Genomic DNA, 25,719 nt, shown 5'->3' with positions numbered 1-25,719 from the left:
ACGATTTGTACGTTCGTCCATCCAACGTGTAACGATATATCGGTAGCAAGATAGTTTCTGTCATTTTTCTTTTTATTTAGACGCGATTAGAATTTATATACTAATATGGACGATATTATATAATGTGGACGAATATCTGTGTGATTGGCATTCTGTCTGTGATTGGAATTAGTGCACATTCTGTTTCCGACGAAGGTAAGTGAGAGTCGAACACTTGAACACGAAAATTTGCCAAAGAACGTCGTCATCTTTGTCCACCTAGATTCATATTCACGAACTTCTGGTTTTTAAATAATTAGATTAAACGTTACACTTCTGGCAATCTCTGGTATTTTATACATTTCCTGCTATAAATTGTCTCCTTTTTTTACTTACTTAGAGAAGTCAATGCAACGTTCGATTCGCCACGAGAACGAATTATTTTCGGAATTTTCATTGTCCCTATTTGTCGTGCACTTGACACGGCTAAAATTTTGTTCATAATTTTTCTCTCTTTTTTTTTTTTTTTTTTTGATGCGTGAGAAATTATCACGTTAACGCAAACGCCTTGTAGAACTGTCACCATAGCGGATTTCATTGAAATCATCATCGTCCATATCTTATTTGCCACCTACATCTCTTTGAGACAATTGGCATCTTCAGATTACTTCGTTGTACATTGTTAATCAAATTTCAATTACAATTACGATCTACTATTTCCTTATTTTGTTATACCACAATTTTAAGAAACGAACACGTAAGTAGAATAATATTCCACGTATGATGACGGAGAAGAAAACCTTCATTTTTATAGTAAAATTGTTCTAGTCTACTTTTTGTTGCAAGCATCTCAAATTTTATCGACTGTATGCTTAGTATCTAGATATATTTGTACAAAGAAAGAAAGAGCGATGCTTCTGACGCATCCTGTGTCAGAGTAATTCAGCACGCTGCTAGCAAATATCGTTTCGATTTCACAGTTTTGCCATGGTCCTTGGGAAAAGCCCTGCACGCGAAGAAACTGCCGTATGCGTACCGTGCATCGTATAACTGCAAAAATATAGGCCATTTTCCGGATGTCCACAACTGCAAGCGATTTTATCAGTGTAACAGCTTCTTCGGACTACCTTTTGTTCAAAATGTTTTTGAGTGCGAGAATAATCTGGTATTCTCGATCAGCACAGAAACCTGTGTAACGCCCGAACAGAGCGGCAGATCGGAATGCCAGAAAAGAGTTGCACCACCCGCAAAAGGGAAACCACAACCGCCGGCTTCGCTTCAGAAACCACTGAAGGATACTAAAGCACCACCTACAAAAGCAAAATTAAAATCAACACCAACGCCAAAACCACAATCACAAACATCTAGAAAACCGCTAAAGAAGACTGCTATACCACCGTCCCCACAACCTTCTCCGTCATCTTCACCACCATCTCCAAAACCGCAACCAGAACCTCAACCGCTGCATTCATTAATTTCCCAACCGCCACAGGATCCTCTAACCCCAGCTGAACTGCAACCGAAAGACGAGTCAAAACCAGGGCCGAAACCAGAAACATCGTTGCTCAGTGTCACTGAACCGCTCGCACAATGGCATCAAGGTATAGTAATCTTCGCGATATATGTATTTCTCATTTTCCTATTTTATCATCCTTATGTATCATGCAGTGATTATAACAACCATTTATATCGTTATAAAAAGAAGCTTTCTGCGTGTTGACGCGTTAGAAATAGTTAAACGGTTATGCAGACGCGATTCTACTATGTTTGAGATTAAGATTTTGGTCAAATTGAAGCAAGAGGGTCTTTCTCATCGCCGACTGTGATGGAAATTTTTCTAATTCTTTCATTGATACGTATAAACAATGGTAAAGATAAAAGTTGAGCGGTCGGATTCCGATAGCTTAAGAAAAAAAAAAAAAAAAAGAAAAACATGTTGAAAAGAGAAAACATCGGCGAATAGTTCGTAATTACTAATTATTGGGAAAATATTATGCACGGCTGCACTGCATCGTATCACTGAATGGTACGCAGCAATGATATAATACGAAAGTGTGCAACAAACGGATACTGATCTAATAATCATAGCTTAAACTGAAGCACCATGAGACAATATTTTACATTTATCACTACGGACTGAACCAAGGATAAAATATGCTTCATCCCTTGATAGGGCTTTCGATCGATTCGCTTGTTCGTGTGCATCAATTTTAATGCTTTTGTAATATATGATCAATTCTACTATTTCACTACGCACAGAATCCAAACACTAGATATGTGGTATATACTATCTTTTTTATAGAATCATCGAACTAGAAATTTAAATTGTCTGTCGAAGGGCGATAGTAGTATAATTCCAGTTGCACTTTTATTATAGCACGTTGATGTTTATAAATCAGATTAATTGCCTAAGTAAAATACATCCTGCCAAAAATAAGTGTCCGAATATTATTGAACGGTAGTGTATCTTGAAAGTTATTGTAACCTCGTATTCGATGAAGCTATCGTGACGCATCGCGACGTTTGTGTCCGTAAGTTTATACGACACAATCAGAAATACAAAGATCTTTATCGTTTATAGATTATTACTATGACGATTCATCTCAGTGCAATTCAAATTTTCACAGCTTCAAAACCCAACTCTGCAATTTTGAAACCCAACGGCACAGCTCTGGAACCCAATGCCACAACTGTGAAACCCACTGCCAAAACTTTAGAATCCACCGCCATAACTTTGAAGCGCAAAGGCCTAACACCGGAACCTATCGCCACAACTTTGGAATCAATCGCCAAAACTTTGAAACCTACCACTACAATTTTAAAACCCAACATCACAGAAGATACACCTCAAACAATTTTGCAAATTAACAAATCTACAGTTGGAACCTCGAATCCAAACATCACAAAAGACATACCGGAACAAACTCCTGAAATCGAGAAGCCTGTCATTCCTGATACGAAACCCAACGTGACAAAAGGGCTCTTTGGACAAATTTCTAAAGCTGTGGAAACCGTCGACGTAACTTCGCAACCCAGCATCACAGAAAACATATCTGAACAAGTTCCTGAAACCGAGGGAGCCATCGTCGCAACTTCCAAACCCAACATCACAGAGGGTATAACTGAACAGAACCCTGAACTCGATAAACCTATCGTCGCAGTTGTGAAACCAAATATCACGAAAAAGATAGTTGAAAAAATTCCTGAAATTGTGAAATTTACCGTCAAAACTACGCCACCCACAATCCCGGAAGACATACGTCAACAAATTCCTAAAATCGATAAACCTGTCATCGCAACTTCAACACCTACAGCCATAGAGAGTATATCTGAACAAGTTCCTGAAAGCGAGAAACCCGTCATTTCAGATATTAAACCCAACGTCACAAAAGGGCTATTTGGACAAAGTTATCAAACTGTGCAATCTGCCGTCAGAACTTCGACACCTATCATTACAGACGAGCTACTTAAAGAAATTACTGAAATTGAAGAACACGCCACCGGGACTTTGAAATTGAATGTTACAGAGGGCGTACGTGAACAAATTCCTGAAATTGAGCAACTTGTCGACAGAACTTCGGAGCCCAACATCACAGAGGAAATATCTGAAAAAATTCCTAAAATTGAGGATGCCGTTGACGGAAATTCGCAACCTAACATCACAGAGGCCATAACTGAACAAGTTCCTAAATCTAAGAAAGCCGACGAAGGAACATCGATTCTCAACACCACAGAGGGAATGTCTGAAAAAATTCCTAAAATTGAGGACGCCGTTGACGGAAATTCACAACCTAACATCACAGAGGCCATAACTGAACAAGTTCCTAAATCTAAGACAGCCGACGACGGAACATCGATTCTCAACACCACAGAGGGAATGTCTGAAAAAATTCCTAAAATTGAGGACGCCGTTGACGGAAATTCACAACCTAACATCACAGAGGCCATAACTGAACAAGTTCCTAAATCTAAGAAAATCGACGACGCAACATCGATTCTCAACACCACAGAGGGAATGTCTGAAAAACTTCCTGAAATTGAGGAAGCCGTCGACGGAAATTCGCGACCTAACATCACAGAGGGCATATCTGAACATATGCCTCAATCTGAAGAAGCCATCAACGCAACTTCGAACCCCAACATCGCAGAGGGAATAACTGAACAGAGTCCTCAATCGAAAGAAGCCACCGACGAAACTTTGATCCCCAACATCCCAGAGGGAATATCTGAAAAAATTCCTGAAACTGAGAAAGCTGTCGATGGAACTTTAGCACCTAACATCACAGAGGACATATCTGAACAGATTCCTCAATCTGAAGAAGCCATCAACGCAACTTCGAACCCCAACATCGCAGAGGGAATAACTGAACAGAGTCCTCAATCGAAAGAAGCCACCCACGAAACTATGATCCCCAACATCCCAGAGGGAATATCTGAAAAAATTCCTGAAATTGAGAAAGCTGTCGATGGAACTTTAGCACCTAATATTACAGGGAGCATATCTGAACAGACTCCTCGATCTAAAGAAGCAGACCACGAAACTTCGATGCCCAACATCACAGAGGGAACATCTGAAAAAATTCCTGAATTTGAAAAAGCTGTCGATGGAACTTCGGAGCCCAACATAATAGAAGGGCTATTTGGAGAAATTATCGGATCGGAGAAACCTGCAGTCGGAACTTCGAACCCCAAAATCACAGAGGGTATATCTGAAAAAATTCCTGAAATTGAGAAAGCTGTCGATGGAACTTTAGCACCTAATATTACAGGGAGCATATTTGAACAGACTCCACGATCTAAAGAAGCCGACCACGAAACTTCGATGCCCAACATCACAGAGGGAATATCTGAAAAAATTCCTGAAAATGGGAAAGCTGTCGATGGAACTTCGGAGCCCAACATAATAGAAGGGCTATTTGGAGAAATTGTTGGATCAGAGAAACCTGCAGTCGGAACTTCGAACCCCAACATCACAGAGGGAATATCTGAACAGTCTTCTCAATCTAAAGAAGCCACCCACAAAACTATGATCCCCAACAACCCAGCGGGAATATCTGAAAAAATTCCTGTAATTGAGAAAGCTGTCGATGTAACTTTAGCACCTAACATCACAGAGGGCATATCTGAACAGACTTCTCAGTCTAAAGAAGCCAACCACGAAACTTCGATGCCCAATATCACAGGGGGAATATCTGAAAAAGTTCCTGAAAATGGGGAAGCTGTCGATGGAACTTCGGAGCCCAACATAATAGAAGGGCTATTTGGAGAAATTGTTGGATCGGAGAAACCTGCAGTCGGAACTTCGAACCCCAAAATCACAGAGGGTACATCTGAAAAAATTCCTGAAATTGTGGAAGCTGCCAAAGGAACTTTAGCACCTAACATCACACAGGGAATATCTGCACAGACTTCTCAATCTAAAGAAGCCGACCACGAAACTTCGATACCCAACATCACAGAGGCAATATCTGAACAGACTCCTCGATATAAAGAAGCCGACCACGAAACTTCGATGCCCAACATCACAGAGGGAATATCTGAAAAAATTCCTGAAAGTGGGGTAGCTGTCGATGGAACTTCGGAGCCCAACATAATAGAAGGGCTATTTGGAGAAATTGTTGGATCGGAGAAACCTGCAGTCGGAACTTCGAACCCCAAAATCACAGAGGGTACATCTGAAAAAATTCCTGAAATTGTGGAAGCTGCCAAAGGAACTTTAGCACCTAACATCACACAGGGAATATCTGCACAGACTTCTCAATCTAAAGAAGCCGACCACGAAACTTCGATACCCAACATCACAGAGGCAATATCTGAACAGACTCCTCGATATAAAGAAGCCGACCACGAAACTTCGATGCCCAACATCACAGAGGGAATATCTGAAAAAATTCCTGAAAGTGGGGTAGCTGTCGATGGAACTTCGGAGCCCAACATAATAGAAGGGCTATTTGGAGAAATTGTTGGATCGGAGAAACCTGCAGTCGGAACTTCGAACCCCAAAATCACAGAGGGTACATCTGAAAAAATTCCTGAAATTGTGGAAACTGCCGAAGGAACTTCGGCATCTAACATCACAGAGGGCATATCTGAACATATGCCTCAATCTGAAGAAGCCATCAACGCAACTTCGAACCCCAACATCGCAGAGGGAATAACTGAACAGAGTCCTCAATCGAAAGAAGCCGCCCACGAAACTTCGATCCCCAACATCCCGCAGGGAATATCTGAAAAAATTCCTGAATTAGAGGAAGCTATCGATGGAACTGTGGCACCTAATATTACAGGGGGAATATCTAAACAGACTCCTCATTCTAAAGAAGCCGTCTACGAAACTTCGATCCCCAACATACCGGAGGGAATATCTGAAAAAATTCCAGAAATGGAGAAAGCTATCGATGGAACTTTAGCACATAATATTACAGGGGTAATATCTGAACAGATTCCTCAATCTGAAGAAGCCATCAACGGAACTTCGAACCCCAACATCGCAGGGGGCATATCTGAACAGACTCCTCAATCTAAAGAAGCCGTCCACGAAACTTCGATCCCCAACATCCCGCAGGGAATATCTGAAAAAGTTCCTAAAATTGAGGAAGCCGTTAACGGAACTTCAAAACCCAACATTACAGAAAACATATCTGAACAAATTCCTGAAATGGAGGAGCCTGTCATTGAAACTTCGCAACCTAACATCACAGGAGTACTATATGATGATGTTGCTAAAGCGGGGAGAGAGAATGCCACGAATGTTGCGTTATCGATAACCCCGGTTTCCTTGCCCAAGGGAATCAATGAACAACAAGATTGTGTCAAAGAGGGTTTCTTCCCTGATTCCGAGGATTGTTCGAAATTTTATAGATGCGTACTATACGGAGATTCGTTGGTTAGGTACCAGTTCTCTTGTCCCTTTGGAACGTTTTGGGACGATCAGCTGGAAACTTGCAATTTCCCAAAGAGAATTAAGTCCAAGGGTTTATGCAAACGTCGGATGTACGCTGCATCGCTAGTACCTGAATTTTCAAAGTTCAAAATTGAAGACAGTCCTGATATTGGCAATCTAAGCGTAGATAGGTTCTGTGTCATTTGTCCAAGTGGTTTTCGGCGACATCCGAATTTCTGCAATATATTTTATCAGTGTGTTAATAACGACGATATGATGGTGAATATTATACCGTTTGCGTGTCCAAGAGGCTCCGTCTTTGACGAGGAAAAATTGTTGTGCTCATCAGGAACAGACGATTGCGCGAAAGTTTCACTTCACAAACTGCCTGATTCGATTACAATCGTAAGCATCTCTATTTTGCTTTTCTCTTTTCTCTAAAATATGCACGATGAAATATGATTCACAAATGTATTTGAACACTTATAGAAGACTTTCATAAATATGTGTATATGTATTACGTTATACATGAATCGCCGTAATGAGACCTAACTATTATAATTGTATTGATAAAAGTTGAGGTTAATCTTCATTTTGAGGCACGTCGAATTTCCATTTCTTTTTAATCAAAATTTGTATCTCGTTTCTGATGTGTAGAACCCAGGAATACTAGTTTGAAAGCTTCCTAGAGCTAGTTTGAAAGAAGTTTATTATTTTAAAAGTTGCATGCATATAGGTTTATCCATATTGCATATAAAGTTTATGCTATTGCTTTAGTCGTATCTCATTATTAGGCGGTGGATTTTTATGCATTTATTTTAAAGTACAAAAGTGTACAGAACGCATAGAATATGTTTATATATATGAAATAGCCGAAATATAGTAGTCGTTACAATTGTAATAAGTAAAATAATTGTCTCTCTAAGTAAGTTCGTAATTGTATGCATAGAAAAATATGAATTTGCAGAAATATCCGCAGTTTACCTATTACAGGGTTAATGAAATTTCAAAATATTTCATATAATACACATAATATATACATAAATATGTTCTATGGTAGATGTTTAAATACTTTCGTGAGTCACTAAATGTATTTCTCGTACTTACCACTTCTCTTGTTTTTTCAGATAAACCGCTTAAATGAGGCATTATGTACAAGCGAGGGTCGGTTCCCATATGATGAACCTTGTTCGAGCAAATATTTCAAATGTATACGTAACGAACGAGGAGCACTCGAAGGATATCTACTAGATTGTCCGTCGAAATATGCGTACTCACCAGTTTCGGGTAATTGCGTACCTTCAGAGACATATCCATATTGCGCAAACTATTATTAAATTAACGATAATATTGAATCTTAATCACTTTTTAATTTTACACTTGTCGCAATTTGGTGATTGCTGTAACGTGTTGGAGTTTAAAAATATCTACTTTTTGACTCAAATTTAATAGTTTTTATATATTTTGTCCACTTAATATATTTTATGTTATTTTATTTTTACGATTACGCTTGCGTTGCGCTCAACGAGATCCGATATATCGATATACGTACAGCCGAGGTATCGACATATCCATGAATCTATAGCATTAGATACATGATTTCACTTAGTTGAATACTTACCACAACGTCAACATGTTTTATAAGTTTCATAAGTAATTTATAGTTTCTTAAATAAAAAATGCAATGAACACGTTACCGTGAGATTTACTGAAATCAATATAAAGAGCGATGACTTCCAATTAATAACGCATTTTAACAACATAGAACATAACCTATAAATTGTTGCTTCAAGATAATTTAAGCTTATAGAGATTAAGTACGAAATTGGTTGATAGCGGTCACCTTTATATTCCATTGTTCGAAAGAATTTCTTTAAGAGGCATTAAGCAGCAGGAAGACTAACGATGTATGTGGTGCAATGTTCTGGTTTCTTATCAAAACAACTGAGTTCGAATTGCATTCGGAATAGAACCAGGTTAGCATCTTCTTTTGGTCAGTACGAGAACTGTGGAAAATTTTGTGAATATCGCAATAGAGTAGCATTGTGGTTGAAACAACAAAGCGGTCAGGTAGCCAAAGCTTGTGCCAGGCAGTTTGAATTCATTGCTGCACAACGTATTCGAAGGAGCTTGCAGATATTTCATTTATATACACGAATATGGGACGAGGTAGCACTTAAGGAATTTATGAAAAATTGGAAACGTCGTACAATGAGGAATGCTAGACATTTTCTAACGAGCAGCATTGGTGTAACTGTGTACAATTGGGACCGTGAAAGAATAAACGAAGAAGAACTCAACAGGTATAGTAGATGGTCCTTTGTAAATTAATAGCTTCGCAATAATTAGAAGACTCCAATATGTATATTGTATTTATTGAGAGTAAAAACAGGTATAGGTTTCGTATCTAAAAATACAGAAATTTATTGCTCAAAATATTAGTTGATCATAAATTTACAACACAGTTGAAGAAGTGATTTGATTTTAATTAATTTTTAGTTGATTTTTGTTGTTAGTCTATCAAATATTTGAGTGGAACTAATTCTTTATTGCAGTTGCCTTTCAGTTTCTTTTTCCTCTTTTATATCTCTTTTTAAATTGTTAATTAGGAAAAACAAGTTAATTTGTTACTAGAATTGTTATTCTCTTAAATATAATAACTATATTTGTAAATCCCATATATCTTATGCATTACTTGATTTGTGATAAAGATAAATAATCACAGTTGATTTTATTATGTTTTTTTACTAACTTATTAACTTTGAACATCAGAACTTTTAAGAGAAAACTTAATTAACAGATTAAGAATTACAAATCCATCAAAATGTTCCATTAACATTGGTTATTTTATCTTTTATGCTTATTAGCTGTAGACAGGATATCGAAAAAATTCACAAATTAAGGGACATTACAGTTATTTGCCCAAAATGTCACCTAAGAATTATGATAGATGCTCAGCAACCTGGCATAAAATATTGCACATGTTATGGCAATAAATTTAATGCTACTTCCAATCAAGATCGTACGTAATATTTGGTTCTTTTGAACATCAGTTTGTCTATTGGTGAACATATCTGTAACTGATATACTCCTTTTTTGATTTCAGCGGAGGGATGGAGACCGTACATAGAACGGCAAGATATGCTCATTTGGAGGAGGGAAGAACCAAACTCTGGAGGATTATTTGCATATAAAGTATATGGTACATTTTCGGATGTTACTGCTGAAGACTTTCTGCAAACCCAGATAGATCTGGATTACAGGAAGAAGTGGGATTTAACTGCCCGAGAATTAAAAATTATAGATACAGACCCAAAATTGGAAAAGTCTGTTGATAATGGTACTGATGTTATATATTGGGAAACGATATGGCCAGTATGTAATAACTCACGCAATGTGAAAACTATTTATAACACTGATCACCCAATCTTATTGTTTAAATTTTAACACTCTGTTATGTTTAATTTTAGAGATTATTTACAAACAGAGACTATGTATATCAACGACGATGGATTATGGACAAAGAAAAACAGTTAATCGTAATTATAAGTAAAGTAACAGAACATCCTAATGCACCTGCCAAACCAGGAATATACAGGTATCATAAATATCTCGGTCATTTTTGCTCATTTTTTACAACGTAGATGCTACATATACAGAATAATATATATATATACACACACACGCGCGCGCGCGCGCATGTATATGTATACGATATCGTTAAGTCACTTGATCGGTATTTTTTAGTTTTATATTTCATTATGGAATCGCCTAGCTCGATAAAAGTACATACTTGGATTGCCAATATTCTTTGCTATTATTAAATAATCTGATCTGTGTATACGTAACAGGGTCACAACATATTGGTCGTACATGGTGATAAGGCCTTATACAGAACTCCATCAACCAGGCATCGAATTTGGATTGACTTACTTTGATGATCCTGGTGTGAATATTCCATCTGCTATTACTGCATGGGTTGCAATGTCAGGTATTACAGAAAATAGGAAAACGAAGATAAACTCCACTTTTTTATATTACAACTTATCTTTGTATTTATAAATCCCTAGGATTGCCAGACTTTTTAATTCGTATGAGGCAAGCGTCGAAAAATTATCAAAATTATAAATCTGCAAAAGAGAGTACAAATATTTCTAATGCTACTCATATTTCTTCGAGCGACGAGAATGTTTCTAAGCGAAACGCGGAGGAAAATAACATACAAAACGATAAAGAGACTGAAATAGTGAGCGAAAGAGATACGATGGAATGTCATCTTGTTGAAGAAGTCGAGACTTTGACGTTCCCAGAAACGCAAGAATGCGACGAGAGCGACGAAGATATAGATAGTACAGCAGATACAACCGACGAAGGCAGGAGCTTATTACATTATTTTTTTTTTACAAAGTTATTTGTCTGACAAATAATTGCAATATATTTGAAATAATGAAATTGGTTTTGGCCAATAGAAAGTCTGTAACATGACGTTGTACGGGCAGAATGGTAATGTAACGATCGCGATCGCGATACAAAGATACAGGTACGAATGAGTGGATACATTGGATCACCGGGGTTGCATCGAAGATGATACCGAGCATGAAATGTGCTTTTATCAAATTAGAAGAATTTTGGAAATTGACAAGTAGCGTTTTGTTTTTGTGGTATTCTTTATTGCAACAAACACGAGACTGATCATATTCGTAGTTAGTTTCATTTACGCTATTCATTGTATAGTACAAAAGAAAAACATAGGAAGAAAAATGTATTCAGTCGTAAAAAAATGTAAGGTAAATTACAATTTGTACATGATCTTTTTGTCTACATAATTTTACACAGCCAAAATGCTATGTTGTATTTATGTACACTGGGGGTAGTGAAAATATAAATAGTTGCATAAAATATGGAGAATTAATTTTCTACAAGTTCATATATCTGAATTTGTTATGTACAATTATATATATGTGTGTCTATATAATGAAATCAATTCACATTCATTACTTATATAAATTGTAAATAATCTGTGCAATGTAACATACATCTTAATGTACACATCTTAATATAATACACAATAATCTAGTATATTATATAAGACGTTTGCAATATCATGCAAAAGAAGCATGTAAATGTTTTATATTTTAATATTTCGTGCCAATCTCAGGAGAAAATATCGTGGAAACAAAGCTTTGTATTGTGTACTTGAAATTGTTCAACAACTTTGTTCCCATCTGTGTATTACTTCCATTTAACAATACTGTGTTTCAGGTATTTCTACCTCAATACAACTTTTTGATATTAAAAGGACTGGTCTTCTACACTATGTCCTCTGTTATGACACTACTCAAAAATGTATCACCTTCCTCGTCGATTTGAAAATAAACTTCCTCTGGTAATTGTTTTGGTTGAGATTTAAAACCAAAACAGTCTGGATCATGACATTTCTGATATATCATTTTATTTTTTAAATTTACGATCCATAAAACATTGTTACTTTTATGACATCTGCCAATATTTTCACAGTACCTATTAGCAAAAAAAAGTAATAATTGCTTTTTACGATTATCATTGCATAACCGAAGGGGGGGGGATTTTTCATGTAAAAAAGTAGATCAAAACATAGAATAAAATGTGTTCACATGAGACTTCCTTTATAGGAAAATACAAATTTTTAAAAAATTCGTTAAGCAAGCATGCATTTATATAGCAACAACCCACTTCTTTATTTGTGCTCAATCTGATGAGTCACCACTATTACTATTTATCGTTATAAACGACGTCAATCAAGACTTGGTATCATTCTAAATACATACCATCATAAATAATTTATTTATATTAATTATTTACATAACACTGAAAATATTGCCCTTGATATATATAGAATTGAATCTGTAGACTACTTGTATAGTGAATTACAATTACATGAATTGATAATAATTGATGTGTTTAAATTCTTCATTTCTTCCAATGCTTCTGTGATACATATTTATTAGATAATGACGATTTCGGTTATTTTTAAAACGAGCTATTTTTATTACGATATATATAAAAATAAAGAATAAAGCGGTAATACTATGCTTATTTAATTCACTGAGCAACAATCTGGCTGCAACATCATGGATGATATTTCCAGCACTTTGTAAGTTACTAGAATAATCTAAGTACTGAAACTTATGGCATGAATTGAAATTATACTAATTTTATATTCACATATACTGTACTTATAAATACAAAAATGAATAAGCACAGCTAATCAGAATTAGTGAATGAAATAATATGTTTCTAAGTATAGGTATTTAACAAATTTCTAAATCTTTTTTGTCCAAAAATGGAGCGACATATGAAAAAATTTAATTGTAGATTTTTAACTTACTTTTTTACTTTTTTTTATCGTGATTTTAGAATAATCTGATATAAAAAATTGTAAATACCTGTATCCCACAGTTTCATAGACCAATATTTTTGCATATTCATAATGTTTACATACACGTATCTTTCCAGGAGATATTAAATTGTTAACATATTTATCTAACATTGGAAAGTTTGAACAGGCACTACCACTTTCCTGATAACTGCATTGTTGTACTCTATCCTTAAAACAATTCGTATTTGGTACACAGTTTCCAGACCATTCCAGTAATATCAAGCCTTTCTTCGTATCAAAATACGATATCAAAGAATCTAGAAATATGCTTAATTCGTTATCATTATATGCACTAGAACAAATATATTTACAATCATTTGAGACCACCAGATTTGATTGTTTCCCCCACTTGGTGGATTTATATATTCTAAAATGCCTATTCTTAGTATAAACTGCAGTGTCGACAAACAGTCTTTTTCCTTTCTTTGTTTCAACAATTAATCCTTCAAGTTGCATTCTATCAAAGCAGGTTAAAATATCGTGTTGCTTTTCCTTAGATGAAACATAATCCAAAATATCCATGCATATAGATTTTACCAATCTACCAACATGATAATTATCTCTAAAGGCTACATCTCTAATATTAAATATAACATGTCTGCTAAATTTCTCGTTAGTACTTGAATCTAGATTGATTACGTTGTATCTGTTACATATTATACGCCAGTGTTTAAGCAAGTACATGCAAAAAATATCAATTAATATATTTGTCATAGACGGTCCATCATGTTCAGAGTTTAGTTCGATCGAATACTCTAAATCCAAATATAATCGACAAGGCTGATTTTCTGGAATTATCTGAATTTAAATGTAAATTTATTGCATCGTTTCTATGTGTATCTTAAATACCATCAAATGCAACGAAACGTTATCGATAACATACCTCGTAAGAGCATCTTCTTTCTGCCGGAAGATGCTCATAATGCCACCAATATATTTCAGGATGAGCTACTATGAATTTACGATAACCATTACATTCCTGATAAACAAACGTGCAAAGCATATTGTAATCGTTACTCTCTTTCGAAGCTGTGTTAAGCGCATCCACTTGTTTATCAAATTTCATCCAAAAGTCGGGCGGCCCTAAAATGCTTGATGGCATTTTTCGATGCTTCTTCACCCACGTTTTAGATACCTTTCTCTCACAATTTGTTTCTTGTTTTTCCACCTTCTCGACCGTTTCGTTGTCGTAAAATTTCTGAAAATCGATTCCGCTCATGTTTAATTTTAAGTCAAAATTTTAAGAGTACACAACATTTAATCATAGACGCGTAAGCATTAATCAGTAGAGATGGCGGGAACTACTACTTGTGAATTTATGAATGACAGCGATTCGATCGCAATCGTTCCCAATCACAATAATTTTCCACAGTAATTTGTGGTTTTTTGTGATCGCTTCTAATTGGTGGAGAAATGTTTTTTGCACGCATCACATAACCTGTATATTTTACATTAACAACACTAAATGTATATTACGATTTTAAAATCGAGAGGAAGGATTAATATTTTACTCTTTAAGATATAAGATAAAGAAAAGGAAATTGAATTATTTTTAATATCAAATAAAGCAAATTTATTTATATGAAGAAAACGTAACGTAGTTTTGAACTAACATTATACGCAAGCTATATTGTAGTATTTTATAAGAAATAATTTAATCAAGATCAAGAAATACTATCGCATTGAATAATTTTACTCAAGATCAAAAAATCGATTGTGAATAAAGTAAGATCACGACCATGATCGTCATTTTGCGCCCACTGCTAGAAGTTGATAAATAACTGTTAGTGATTTTGTACGCCATCTTTATGCGCAAGCGACAAAGCACTGTTTGGCGCCAAAATATATCCATAAATTAGCCCATCTGTGTGAGACGAAACTGTATGTTGTTTCTCGTGGCTTTTCGTCTATTATTAAGATAGACAAATAAATTAAGAAATATTAGTAACGGAAATATTCTACAAACGCTTCAAATAACAAATAGCAATAAAATGCATAAATAAATATTTTGATATGTGCAATTTTACTACAATTATCGTCCGCTGTGGTACATCTGTAGGAAAAAAATCGCGGCGTTAGTTATATTCATAGAAATCATGTTGTAAATATTTGAAATACAAAGTGGCGTACGACGTGCCGATTGTTTCAGTTACAGAATAGCGATACTTATCAGAGACTGAATTGTTTCAAAATAATTCGCATTCGCATTCAGTGTACTTACTAAGGTACTATCCCCCCTATTTTTTTTTTATTTTCATCATCATTCGTACGATCATTATTATAGAAGAAGAAGGTTATGTACAAATGATAATAGTTTAAAAATTTAAGGATCTTCGCAGGTAATAGAAGTTCATTTTACTTTTATTTTGCAGTTTTTCAGAAAAGTAAGTTAAAGTCATTTGAAAAAGCAAGGGTTCGAGTTGGTGTTTTATTTACATTGAAATATCAAAGTTGCGGTTAATTAACTAAATACAAGACTGACAAGTAAATGTATTCTCGCTTGTATCTCGAGAAAGGAAGTGGAAATGAAGAAGAGAAGGAAACGATAGTACAATTCATTAGTTACAAAATATCAATATAATCGCCGTTAACTTCGATACATTTTTCTTAACGCGTGACAAGTCTTTTCGTCCTGACAGCAAAGGATTCTGCCAGCCTATTTCTGATAAAGTATTTCACCGTTGCCTCGACTTTATCGTTTATCCTGAAACGAATACCTTTCAAGGTCCTCTTCAATTCTGGAAAGAAATGGAAATCCGAAGGTGCCAGACGTGGGCTATAAGACAGTTGCAAAACGACTTTAAATTTCGAACTCGCAAGAGCATCAGGTGTTGTGTGTGCGGTGTGCGGCCGAACGTCGTGCTGCAACGATATCGAATTCCAAAACCGTCATATACGTGTTCGCAAATGTTTCATGATCTTGATATCGTGGCACGCACAGCCGGTAAACGGCGATGAATTTCCGCAGGTTTAACGTTTTCCATCTTTAAAAACTCGATCACTGCACGTTTCTTGAATCTCGTTGACGTCGCATCCATTTTCAGTCTCACTTGAAACAATACCGTTGGTGACTGCGTCAAGCAAACTTATCGACACTTGGCATATTTATAAAGGAGGGATGTAGCTATAAAATAAGTGGTCACGCAGAGTTGTAACTCTTTTCTCATTCTCGAGATACAGACGAGAGAGTGTGCATTAGTTATCATGCGACCCTCGTAGGTGTTATCAAGACAAGTGAATTGTTGTCCATACCATGATACGGAACAGTAAAGCCAGCTCGCAAAGAGACCGAGAGAGTAGAATTCAGATATTCACATTCGAGATGAGATCCCGCGGTTCTCGTTAAAAGATATCAGCGACGAAAAGAAAAGAAGCATAGAAGAGTCATGATGGAGCTGTATACACGAAAAACGAACGGCGTTAGATTATTATTAATCGAAACTGTCGAAGAAAATGCGAGAGGAGGTGAGCGAAGCTTTCGATAGCTATTATCAATCGACGCGATAGAAAATCAGCGATAACACGACACGAGCGTACGAGAGGTGTACTTGGGTGTTTGTGACTGGCTAATGCGGTTCAAGATCATCCAGAGTGTCAGTAGTACTCCTTTCGTTCTCGGCAGTTTGTTTCTTCTTTCGTATCCTCGGGCCGTGATCTCGCGTCGTGCCACAAGGGGGTTGATACAGGGGACGTGTTAGCGGCGTGAGCCGCGCGGAAATCCATTTTCAGCGATCGCTACTACTTTGATCAATGAAACTCGGATTCTGACTGGAAACTCGGATCGAAACGTATCGTTCGTGGGAATCTTATGGTAGGTACGGAGGGGTTAGCGCCGGAACATTCCAGCAGGAAGCATCCGAGAATAGTTGGAGAGAACTGGTAGGATAGATCGCGTCGCGGTTTCCTTTCTATTAGGATTAGGTTGGGGTCAGGTTTCAATCGAAATATAAAAATATCGAATCGTCCAGCATTGATTCGTTTCGATTGACAGCGCAACGACCGGAAGAAGAAGTTAGAGTGCGAAACGAAGACTTACAAGGAAAAGGATGGATTCGAGCAGGAGAGGAATCGTTGGTCGTGATATTCGCGAAACCGTAGTAGCGAACAAGGGCTCATCGTCGTCGAAACGTTCAGAGCGGTTCACCGATCTCGTTTGAAGGGAAAAGCGTAGGACGTCGCACATAGATGGATACCAATTGGATCGTTGCATTGACGATCGCCTGGCTAATTGGCTGGTGTCCGGTGAATGGAAAAGTGAACTGTCGCGAAGTACAACTTGCCCGCGACTGTGAAGCTCTTTGCAAGAAGAATCAAGACGGTGTGAGTTCATGCGAATTGAGAGTAGCGGTTCTTCTGCCGGCGGATCCTAGGTTCGATATCGCGTTGCCGAAAGTCCTTCCGGTTCTCGGTAAGTTTTCCCTTGTCGTACAGAATCGGCGTTGTTTCTTATGCGACAGTAGCTACGGCATAAGAAAATGTTATTGTAATTATTGTAAACGTATCGGAACAATCTAGAGAGCTTGTTGGTTGTCGATTGCATTCACAGATTTGGCTGTCTACGAAGCCAGATCGCGAGGACTTCTACCCTACTGGTTGAAATTAAAGTTTCTTCCGCAGGATGATCACTGCGACGCGATGTACGCTCAAAGTGGCGCGATCGATAGCTTCTTGAATTGCGTTCATCTGTTTCTCGGGCCTGCCTGCGATTATTGCGTGGGTAAGTAACGCAGCGATCTATCAGCAGTTTCATAAGCCCACGGGGTTTCGTACGTTCAAGGTTGATGTTTAATTTCAGCGTCTGTTGGCAGAGTGGTGAAATTCTTCGGCTCGCCTTTAATTACCACCGGTGGATTCACCTACGATTTTACGGAAAAGAAGACCGAGTGCAAGGACGAGTACTTTATGACAACTAGAATCGGAAACGTGGCCTTCAGGGATCTCGCCAACTTTTTCGTAGCTTTGATGAATCGGTAAATGAAGGAAGAATTAGCGAACGATTTAATCAACGACAGAACATGTTTAAAAACGATCTAGGTTTAACTCGGACTCGACTAATTTGTAACGTTATCGTAGATACGAATGGCACAAGGTGCATCTGGTGTACGCGACCAGCGGACAGAGTCAGCTTACTGGCAAACACACGTGTCAGTTAATGATGAAGTCCATGGTAGAGTTTATCAAGAAACAGCCAAACTTTACGTTCGGTACGTTCGATGTCGAAACTACCGTTCCCGAATATTACGCAGAGGCGTTGCAATCCCACGTGGGGAAGTCGTACAGTGGTAAGTTTTCCAGACATTTTCGATATTCGCTTTCCATCGTTGACGAGTCCCGCCAAAACTAACCGTCGCTTCTAACTATAAGTGCAAATGTACACGTTTTGACGTGCCTGGCGAATTCGCTGGTCGATGTTATAAACGTTTACGCGAATGATCGCTGAACTACCAATGCGAAAACCATTTCTGCCTCGCTCTTCCCGCTGCGAGTAAACAATAAGTCGATTTTAGATGAAATTCTACGAGAAACAGATGCAACGAAAAGAGACGCGTATCGCGCGTTTCCGCGTATACGCGGTAGCCTAGATAAAAACTTAATTTGACGCGCATTTTTTATCTCGGCGCTTCGACTTTGAGCATACTTTTCGTTATCATGATCGCTCATCGGGGGTGTTACATCGATGTTGTCAAAAGGGAACGTCAACAGTCTCTGCATGGCAACGAAGTAATTTTACCGAAAACCGTTGAACCTATGCCAAGATGAATATGTACGCGATCATACCTATATGATACGACAAAACGCTTCAGTCGCGTACCTTAACTTTCGTTTCGACAAGAAACGTTCTTCTTGTCTTCGAGAACGTCTTCTCGAAAGGTCAACTTGTTTCGTCGTGCATTGTTTTCGCGATTGTTCGCAATTGTTAGAATTTCTTCATGTTTGATGGAGGATCGAGGAAGGCAGGAGTGCGATCGCTGATCTAATTGCCCGTATCAATTAACCGAAGTCACTGTTATCGCATTGTTTCCTGCGTGTTATCACAACTCGTTATCACGAAGCTGAAGCGTTTCTATTATTGCTCTGTTACGGTGCGATATGCGATAGACGCGTCGCAAAGTCTATATTTAAATGTTTTCTTAACAAATAATGTAAAAAGTGCACGCGATCGATATCCATCCAAAGTGTTACAAGGTTCCCTCGATCGATTGCTTTTACTCTGATCGATACTGTCTTTTTTTTTCACCATTTACCGGCTCACCAATTAAATCTGCAGAGATATGCGAATTTGCCGTTTCGCGTTTGAACAACGCGGTATGAGTCAGCGGATCCTGTTATGTCCGTCGATAACAAGCGTACCTTTTGTCGATAATTTACGCGTTGTTCTTCGTCCGTCGATAAGACGAGTCGTCTTCTTACTTTCATTCTCTTATTTCCATTTTCTTAATATTTGTTAATTTAAATTTGTCGCTAACCTTAAGTAGATCGTTTAACGTATGATCTATCTGTACTATTCTAAGAAGTCGTCACCACAGTCACAGGCGATTCTTCATGGATCAATTGCTTGAAAACAGACCGATTTCATCGATGGACTTGCAAATGGAGATTTTGAGAAAAGAAAGGCTTTGTAACGAATGCGCTACGTGATATACAGTGGCAGAGTATGATATAAAAAGAAATCTTTTATGCATATATTCTGTGTGTTATAGGAAACATTTTGCAATTTCGTTAGCGCTGTAACGAGAGCAATCCGAAGATGCATTTAAAAACGTAAAAGTTGCAAGACACGGCAAACATACAATTAGTAAAAATTTAATGCACAGCATGAATAATTGTCTTTAACATATCTGTAATTAGCACTAAAGATGGTCTCACTAAATATGGTCCACCTGCATGTCTAGATATTTTCATGATCTCTCTGCACAAGTGTATGGTTGCAATGAATATTTTACAATTTCCATGTATAACTTTGCAAATTGGTTTTAAATTTTACCAATATAATGACATTACACGATAACACCGATATAACAACAGTCGTGCCTCATTACAGTGCTGATGTTTCAAAATACCTCATACAGCATGCACAGTATATACGTAGAAATTTTCTATCGTCGCTGTACCAAGTTTCAGATCGAGACAAAGAGAAAAAGCCTTTGCAACGACTGTATCATACAATAGTAATACCAATTTTGATTATTAATGTTCGATACTGCGAGCGAGGAGAGCGAGAGCACGCGGAAGTGAAGGGCAGGAGAGGGCGATTGACAGAACGTGGAGGATGTACAAAGTTCAAACGCATGCGTTCCTACCGTTCTCCTACCTATCTTCGCGATCGGCGCAGCAAGGTGCACGTACGAACTTCTATCCTAGTGTTGGAGGGGAAAAGGACGGAAGGAGCGAACAGAGGAAGAGGAAAAGGAAGAGAACGATCGTCCGGCATCGGTGGTGGTCGCGATTCAGAGTAAAGCGGGAGAGCTTTGGAGATTGGCTTGTCAGTTTCATTCGCGCGGTCCAAGCTCGCTCGTTCCGCCCGCGAAGCTTTCCTTTTTTTTTCGAAATAACACGCGGTTTTCATTGCGATTCTCTCGAGGCGTTTTAAGAAGATCTCTCTCCCTTTCTCTCTCCCTCTCTCTCTCTCTCCTGAAACTGTTTTAAAAAGAAAGGAAGAAAGAAAAAGAGGGAGAACGGTTCTTTTTTCTTAAGTTCTCGCTTCTAGTCAACGTTTCGCGATTCGTCCAATTCTCCGTAAACTTGAACTTTTTAAACCCCATGAGTTTCGTTACAACTTGTCATTAACGTTGTACAGAGATTGAGCAATGTACAAAAGAGGTGGTACCGTGGATTATACGTACGCTGGTAGTCATTAAGTTACGCAGTGGTTAACGTTATAAAGACGCGGCATACACTCGTCGAATTACCAGAGAAATGAGAATTCCTAGATAGTCTTACCCAGTTTGTCGGTTAAATCCGTAGACTTTTCTACGATTCGAACGATGGAACTCGCGTTGGCATGGTTGAATTTCGAAGACTCGGCTCGGCACTAATGCGCGCGCAATCGCTACGACATACAGAGCAGAGGTTGCATTGTGTGCGAAAGGGAACGCATTTCTGTTCGCGATGACACGTTGATCACCATCGATTCGGTGATCAACGATCTCAACACGCGATCGCGAAATTGGCGCCTGAGAATCATACCGTCGGTGGGGGACGTGGACACCTTTGTATCTCTGAGCGAGAAGCAAAAACAGAAAGGGGGTGAAAATGCACGGTCGATCGGCGCTGCGAAGAGACGGCGCGCGAATTCGCGAACAACGAGATTAAACGGACTTGGGGCGTGTTGCGCGTCGCGTGCAGGGATGACGAAATTGAAAAAGTAGCGATCGAAACGAGATGCAAAGGCGCGGAAGCGTTCCATCGGTGAGGCTGACGCTGTTTTTGACAACGATATGTGCTAGCGCGAGCGCAAATAACACGGTAATCATTCAGTCTGCGAAGTGTATTGAAACGCGACCACGGTTCGAAAAGGAGGTGAGACTGGCAGTGATAGCGCCGGCTGATCCTCGACACGAGCAGAGCATGCCGAGGATACTGCCAGCTGTTCTACTCGCGGTGAAAGCAGTTAGCTCTGCGAAGGGACTTCTACCAGGATGGAACATCACGGTCGATCATCGGGACTCGAAATGCTCCAGCATCCAGGGACCCTTGGCCGCATTCGACTTTTACATCAACCGGACCGCAGGTCGTTCGTCGTTATCTTTCTTTCATTTCCGTAACTTTCTCGAATTTTTCGCCGTACTATTTCACCAACTCGATCTCTCTTTCGGCCCGTTCGAATTCCTGCCGCATTTGCCGAGCAACTCGCTTCGTTCAACGGATCCGATCTTCCTCTCCTTGCTCCTCTCTTCTATTCGATGAATTCTATTCCATCCCGAAATTTGTCTAGTCAAAATAAAGTTTGAATTGGATTTCTCAAAGAAATACCGGTCTTTGCTCCGCTCGACCGATTCGCTTATCGCGGATTCTAAAATTAGAATTGTTTACGCACTCGGCCGTCACCACGTTTTCTCGTACAGTCACCGATCGTTTTATCGTGGAACGCGTTATCGGATGACAACGATCATCCGCTATTCTACAATGACTCGATTCGAGTCGTCCCGGCGGAAATCGACTCGCGCGTCCGCTGCCTCCTCCATTCGAACCATCGTTTGGCGTTAATCGTCGCACGTCTCGCCGTAGACGCTTAGGGTCGTGGCGAACCGCAGAGTGGAAAGGGACCGAACATCGTGCTCGGTTGACGTCATATTACTATAGCTAATTATCAGCTACATTCGTGCATTTAACCATCGGCCACCGACCATCGATGCAACAACGACCGAGATTCATCCTCGGCCACTCAACCGAAAATCTCGCTTTTCTTCCCTTTGTCGAGCCGTGTAATTTTCTAAAGTAAAATTGTCCGCGCAGATTGGATACGTCGTAATTTCACCGCTGTCGTGCAATTTCGATCGAAACCTTTGTTGTTCGCGAAAATCAAGGAACTTCTTGTGTAATTTGATTTTAGGATCGCGAATAGTGCAATTAACATCACTTGACATTTAACTATTCCAGTTAGTAGATTGTACTATGTGTGGTCTACATAGGGTGTCCCACGCAACTTGGCCGAGCTATAACGCGAAAATGGTAGGAGGTGGGAAAAGATTTCAGTAGGAAAAGTTAATTCATTTCTAGCGATGCATCACGCGTTCGTGTGTCTTTTCCGAAAGTGGAAACGTTTCAAAGATTTCACGAGAAAGATTTTCTCTCTACGAGAGGGAGAGGATATTACGGCACTCGGGTCGGAAGATGATTAGTTTAAAAGATATTTTGATTTCAATGTTTGAAAATCTATCGTATGGAAAACGAGGAAGAACAAGTGTCTTTTAAACTAATACACCTTTTTTGTATTTATACTTCCATTTGATACTTGAAACGCTTCCACCTTCGCCGATAAAAACCCGCACCACTCGAAACCGCTTAATTTTTCTTTGTGAATCTTTGCTCGATCTCTTACCAATTTAACGTTACAACTCGGTGCAGTTGCTCGGTCGATCCAGTGGAACTGTATGATCGAAAAGATAAATGTGTTTGGCTATAAATTCAAAAACTTTGGCTGCCAGCTGATTGCAATATCACACAAGTCGCGCAAGAATTATTGCAAAATAAAATGGATGTTCGCGAATGCGAATATCGAGAGAAGATAGAGGCGTTTCAGAATGTTTTAAAAATATAAATCGACAGGGAAACGCAACAAAATTCCGCAGGAGGAATAAGAAACTTTAACGTAAATAATCGCGCGCCCGCTGAAATACACAGACCGAAACGCCGCTGAAAGTAATACGATAACTCGAATTTTTAAACAGTCGAATAGTCGTTTCAAAAGACAGCGCGTCTTGCTCGTTAAATATCTTCTCAATTCCGTTTAATTACTTCTCTTCTGGTACAGCGATGCCTTCCTCCTCTCTGCCTCTCCATCTGCTACCGCAAATTTAACCGAATCATTGTCATTCTGTGCCTCGAATCGCGATAACTATAGAGGATGAGTCATTTTCTTTTAACGTTAGCTCGTTTAATACGCTGTCGGTCATCGGTGTCTGACAAGATACCTTCCGTTTAGAACTCTATTTCGAAAGCACGTTATCCCACAAGGGACGTTCTCTAAGCCGAGAATTCGAAAAATTATGAAAATTATTTTCTAATTAAACGTTGCTCGAAACATTTGTTTGGCGAGATGGCCTGAGAAATTAGTACGAAGGGCGATCGTTGGTACCAACAGTTTGTACGTGCTCGACGTATCTCTTTTCGTAATTTCTGAATTTCTGGCTTGAGAAATTTCCCCTGTCGGCATGATGTACAATCGGAATGGCTTTTTGCTTTAGCAGCTGAGAGTAGACATACGACTGGAACGATAAAAGTGCTTTGGAGTTTGAAGACAGATATACGACCGCAAAGGCTCGATCTAACGCGTTCATTGCGGCAAAAATATCGAAACGAACTATTTTTACTTGCTTTTGTTTCAAGGTTATATTATATGTAATTAAATATTATAAATGGTTTAAAAAAATTAAAAAGAAAAGAATGATGTCTATGTCGTCAAATTGGCTCGACGCCTAAACGTGTCGAAGTAATACGGAAAATCAATCTAAATCGGTACGGAGGCAAACGCGTTAACGGTTCCTTTTCTTCTACCTAAAAATCAAAACTCGCCGATTACGTTCGTAAGTCAGATTCGCAGGCCACGTCCTCGCGTTCACATTACGACATTTGAATGAGAATTCTGGACAAAGATACAAAAATGAATGCAATGTGCAATTTTCCTGAAACTTGATACATGGCGACTCGTTTGTCTGACCAAACACGGTAACGTTTAAGTAAATAGCGTCGATGCCGGGAACCAATCTTTCCATTCTTTTCAGCGAAGAAACGCGAAACAGAGTTTCTCTGCAATTTTGAAAATTTTCTTGCAATGAGTGTGGTTAGATGTGCAGGCTTCTAACGAGTCGTGATTTCATTAAAGAAAAGAAAAAAAAGTAAAGAACATCCAATGTAGCAGTTTGCAGCAGGACAAGATTATGTACCAATATAATACGATATCTTCCAGTACCAAATCAAAATCGCAGGACGATTTGAATCGTTTTGTAAAGATCGAAAAGAAAGAAATTTTTTAATTGGAAACTAAAATTGTACGCATCTTAGCTCAAAATCCCAATATCGAAGGTGTAACAAACACCGTCTGACGAAAATTGACGAACGAGCTTCGCTAATCCTTTATCGATTCTTCGGTGAATTATTACTCGCATTTGTATCCTTTATTTAGTAATCGTTTTTATCATGTTTAGTCGGGTTTGAACAGGCTTCTAACTAGTCGTGATTTCACTAAAGAAAAGAAAAAAAAAATAGAGAAAATCCAGTGTAGCAGTTTGTAGCGGGACAAGATTATGTACCAATATAATACTATATCTTTCAGTATCAAATCAAAATCGCAGGACGATTTGAATCGTTTTGTAAAGATCGAAAAGAAAGAAATTTCTTAATTGGAAACTAAAATTGTACGCATCTTAGCTCAAAATCCCAATATCGAAGGTGTAACAAACACCGTCTGACGAAAATTGACGAACGAGCTTCGCTAATCCTCTATCGATTCTTCGGTGAATTATTACTCGCATTTCTATCTTTTATTTAGTAATCGTTTTTATCATGTTTAGTCCATTCGTGTTTGAACAAGCTTCTAAATTTACACTGTTTCTTTGTATTCGTATCATTCGCCTACAGACTGACGATATCATCGAATAAGAACATCAAAATCGAACAATGATCGTTTTGATTTTTGTCCATTGTATACCGCACTGTGCGGCCGATCGTACGTATCACGCAGTGGTCGTATTAGGCTGTGTTTACGTGACGAGCAACA

The 25,719-nt window shown here is 38.4% G+C and overlaps 4 protein-coding genes across 10 annotated transcripts in view; 3 read left to right on the top strand and 1 right to left on the bottom strand.

The window, feature by feature from the left end:
* The first annotated feature begins 122 nt into the window (after window positions 1-122).
* Window positions 123-8,291, top strand: LOC126870514 (titin homolog). Its single transcript, XM_050628312.1, has 4 exons — window positions 123-195; window positions 960-1,580; window positions 2,607-7,267; window positions 7,990-8,291. Exons 1-4 carry the CDS (start codon window positions 123-125, stop codon window positions 8,197-8,199), a joined length of 5,565 nt encoding a protein of 1,854 aa, XP_050484269.1. The 3' UTR covers window positions 8,200-8,291.
* A 166-nt stretch (window positions 8,292-8,457) lies between these two features.
* On the top strand, window positions 8,458-11,761 carry LOC126870734 (stAR-related lipid transfer protein 7, mitochondrial-like). Of its 2 annotated transcripts, XM_050628753.1 has the most exons (7): window positions 8,458-9,165; window positions 9,730-9,884; window positions 9,969-10,237; window positions 10,333-10,460; window positions 10,714-10,853; window positions 10,933-11,235; window positions 11,332-11,761. In XM_050628753.1, the coding sequence occupies exons 1-7, from the start codon at window positions 8,768-8,770 to the stop codon at window positions 11,340-11,342; spliced, it is 1,404 nt and encodes a 467-aa protein (XP_050484710.1). In that variant the 5' UTR covers window positions 8,458-8,767; the 3' UTR covers window positions 11,343-11,761. The 2 variants fall into 2 exon arrangements, with proteins under 2 accessions (XP_050484710.1, XP_050484709.1); XM_050628752.1 differs by having other exon boundaries at window positions 10,933-11,761.
* Window positions 11,611-15,076, bottom strand: LOC126870737 (DNA-directed primase/polymerase protein-like). 2 transcript variants are annotated; one of them, XM_050628758.1, is made up of 4 exons: window positions 14,894-15,076; window positions 14,164-14,478; window positions 13,288-14,078; window positions 11,611-12,382 (listed from the first exon to the last, which is right to left on the bottom strand). In XM_050628758.1, the coding sequence occupies exons 2-4, from the start codon at window positions 14,380-14,382 to the stop codon at window positions 12,172-12,174; spliced, it is 1,221 nt and encodes a 406-aa protein (XP_050484715.1). In that variant the 5' UTR covers window positions 14,383-14,478; window positions 14,894-15,076; the 3' UTR covers window positions 11,611-12,171. The 2 variants fall into 2 exon arrangements, with proteins under 2 accessions (XP_050484715.1, XP_050484714.1); XM_050628757.1 differs by having other exon boundaries at window positions 14,164-15,076.
* The window catches only part of LOC126870711 (atrial natriuretic peptide receptor 1-like), a 37,904-nt gene continuing 24,562 nt past the window's right edge, over window positions 12,378-25,719 (top strand). For 2 of the 5 annotated variants that reach the window (XM_050628662.1, XM_050628661.1), the window contains exons 1-5: window positions 12,378-12,995; window positions 17,272-17,688; window positions 17,827-17,997; window positions 18,076-18,250; window positions 18,354-18,562. In XM_050628662.1, the coding sequence (XP_050484619.1) occupies window positions 17,466-17,688; window positions 17,827-17,997; window positions 18,076-18,250; window positions 18,354-18,562 (778 nt within the window). In that variant the 5' untranslated portion in view covers window positions 12,378-12,995; window positions 17,272-17,465. Of the gene's footprint in view, window positions 12,996-17,271; window positions 17,689-17,826; window positions 17,998-18,075; window positions 18,251-18,353; window positions 18,563-20,762; window positions 22,012-25,719 lie in introns of those variants that run through there. The other 3 variants (XM_050628665.1, XM_050628664.1, XM_050628663.1) reach the window with 3 other exon arrangements.

This window comes from Bombus huntii, chromosome 10 (genome assembly GCF_024542735.1).
Source record: "Bombus huntii isolate Logan2020A chromosome 10, iyBomHunt1.1, whole genome shotgun sequence".
NCBI classification, from domain to species: domain Eukaryota; kingdom Metazoa; phylum Arthropoda; class Insecta; order Hymenoptera; family Apidae; genus Bombus; species Bombus huntii.
This window is presented reverse-complemented; position numbering and strand designations above follow the sequence as displayed.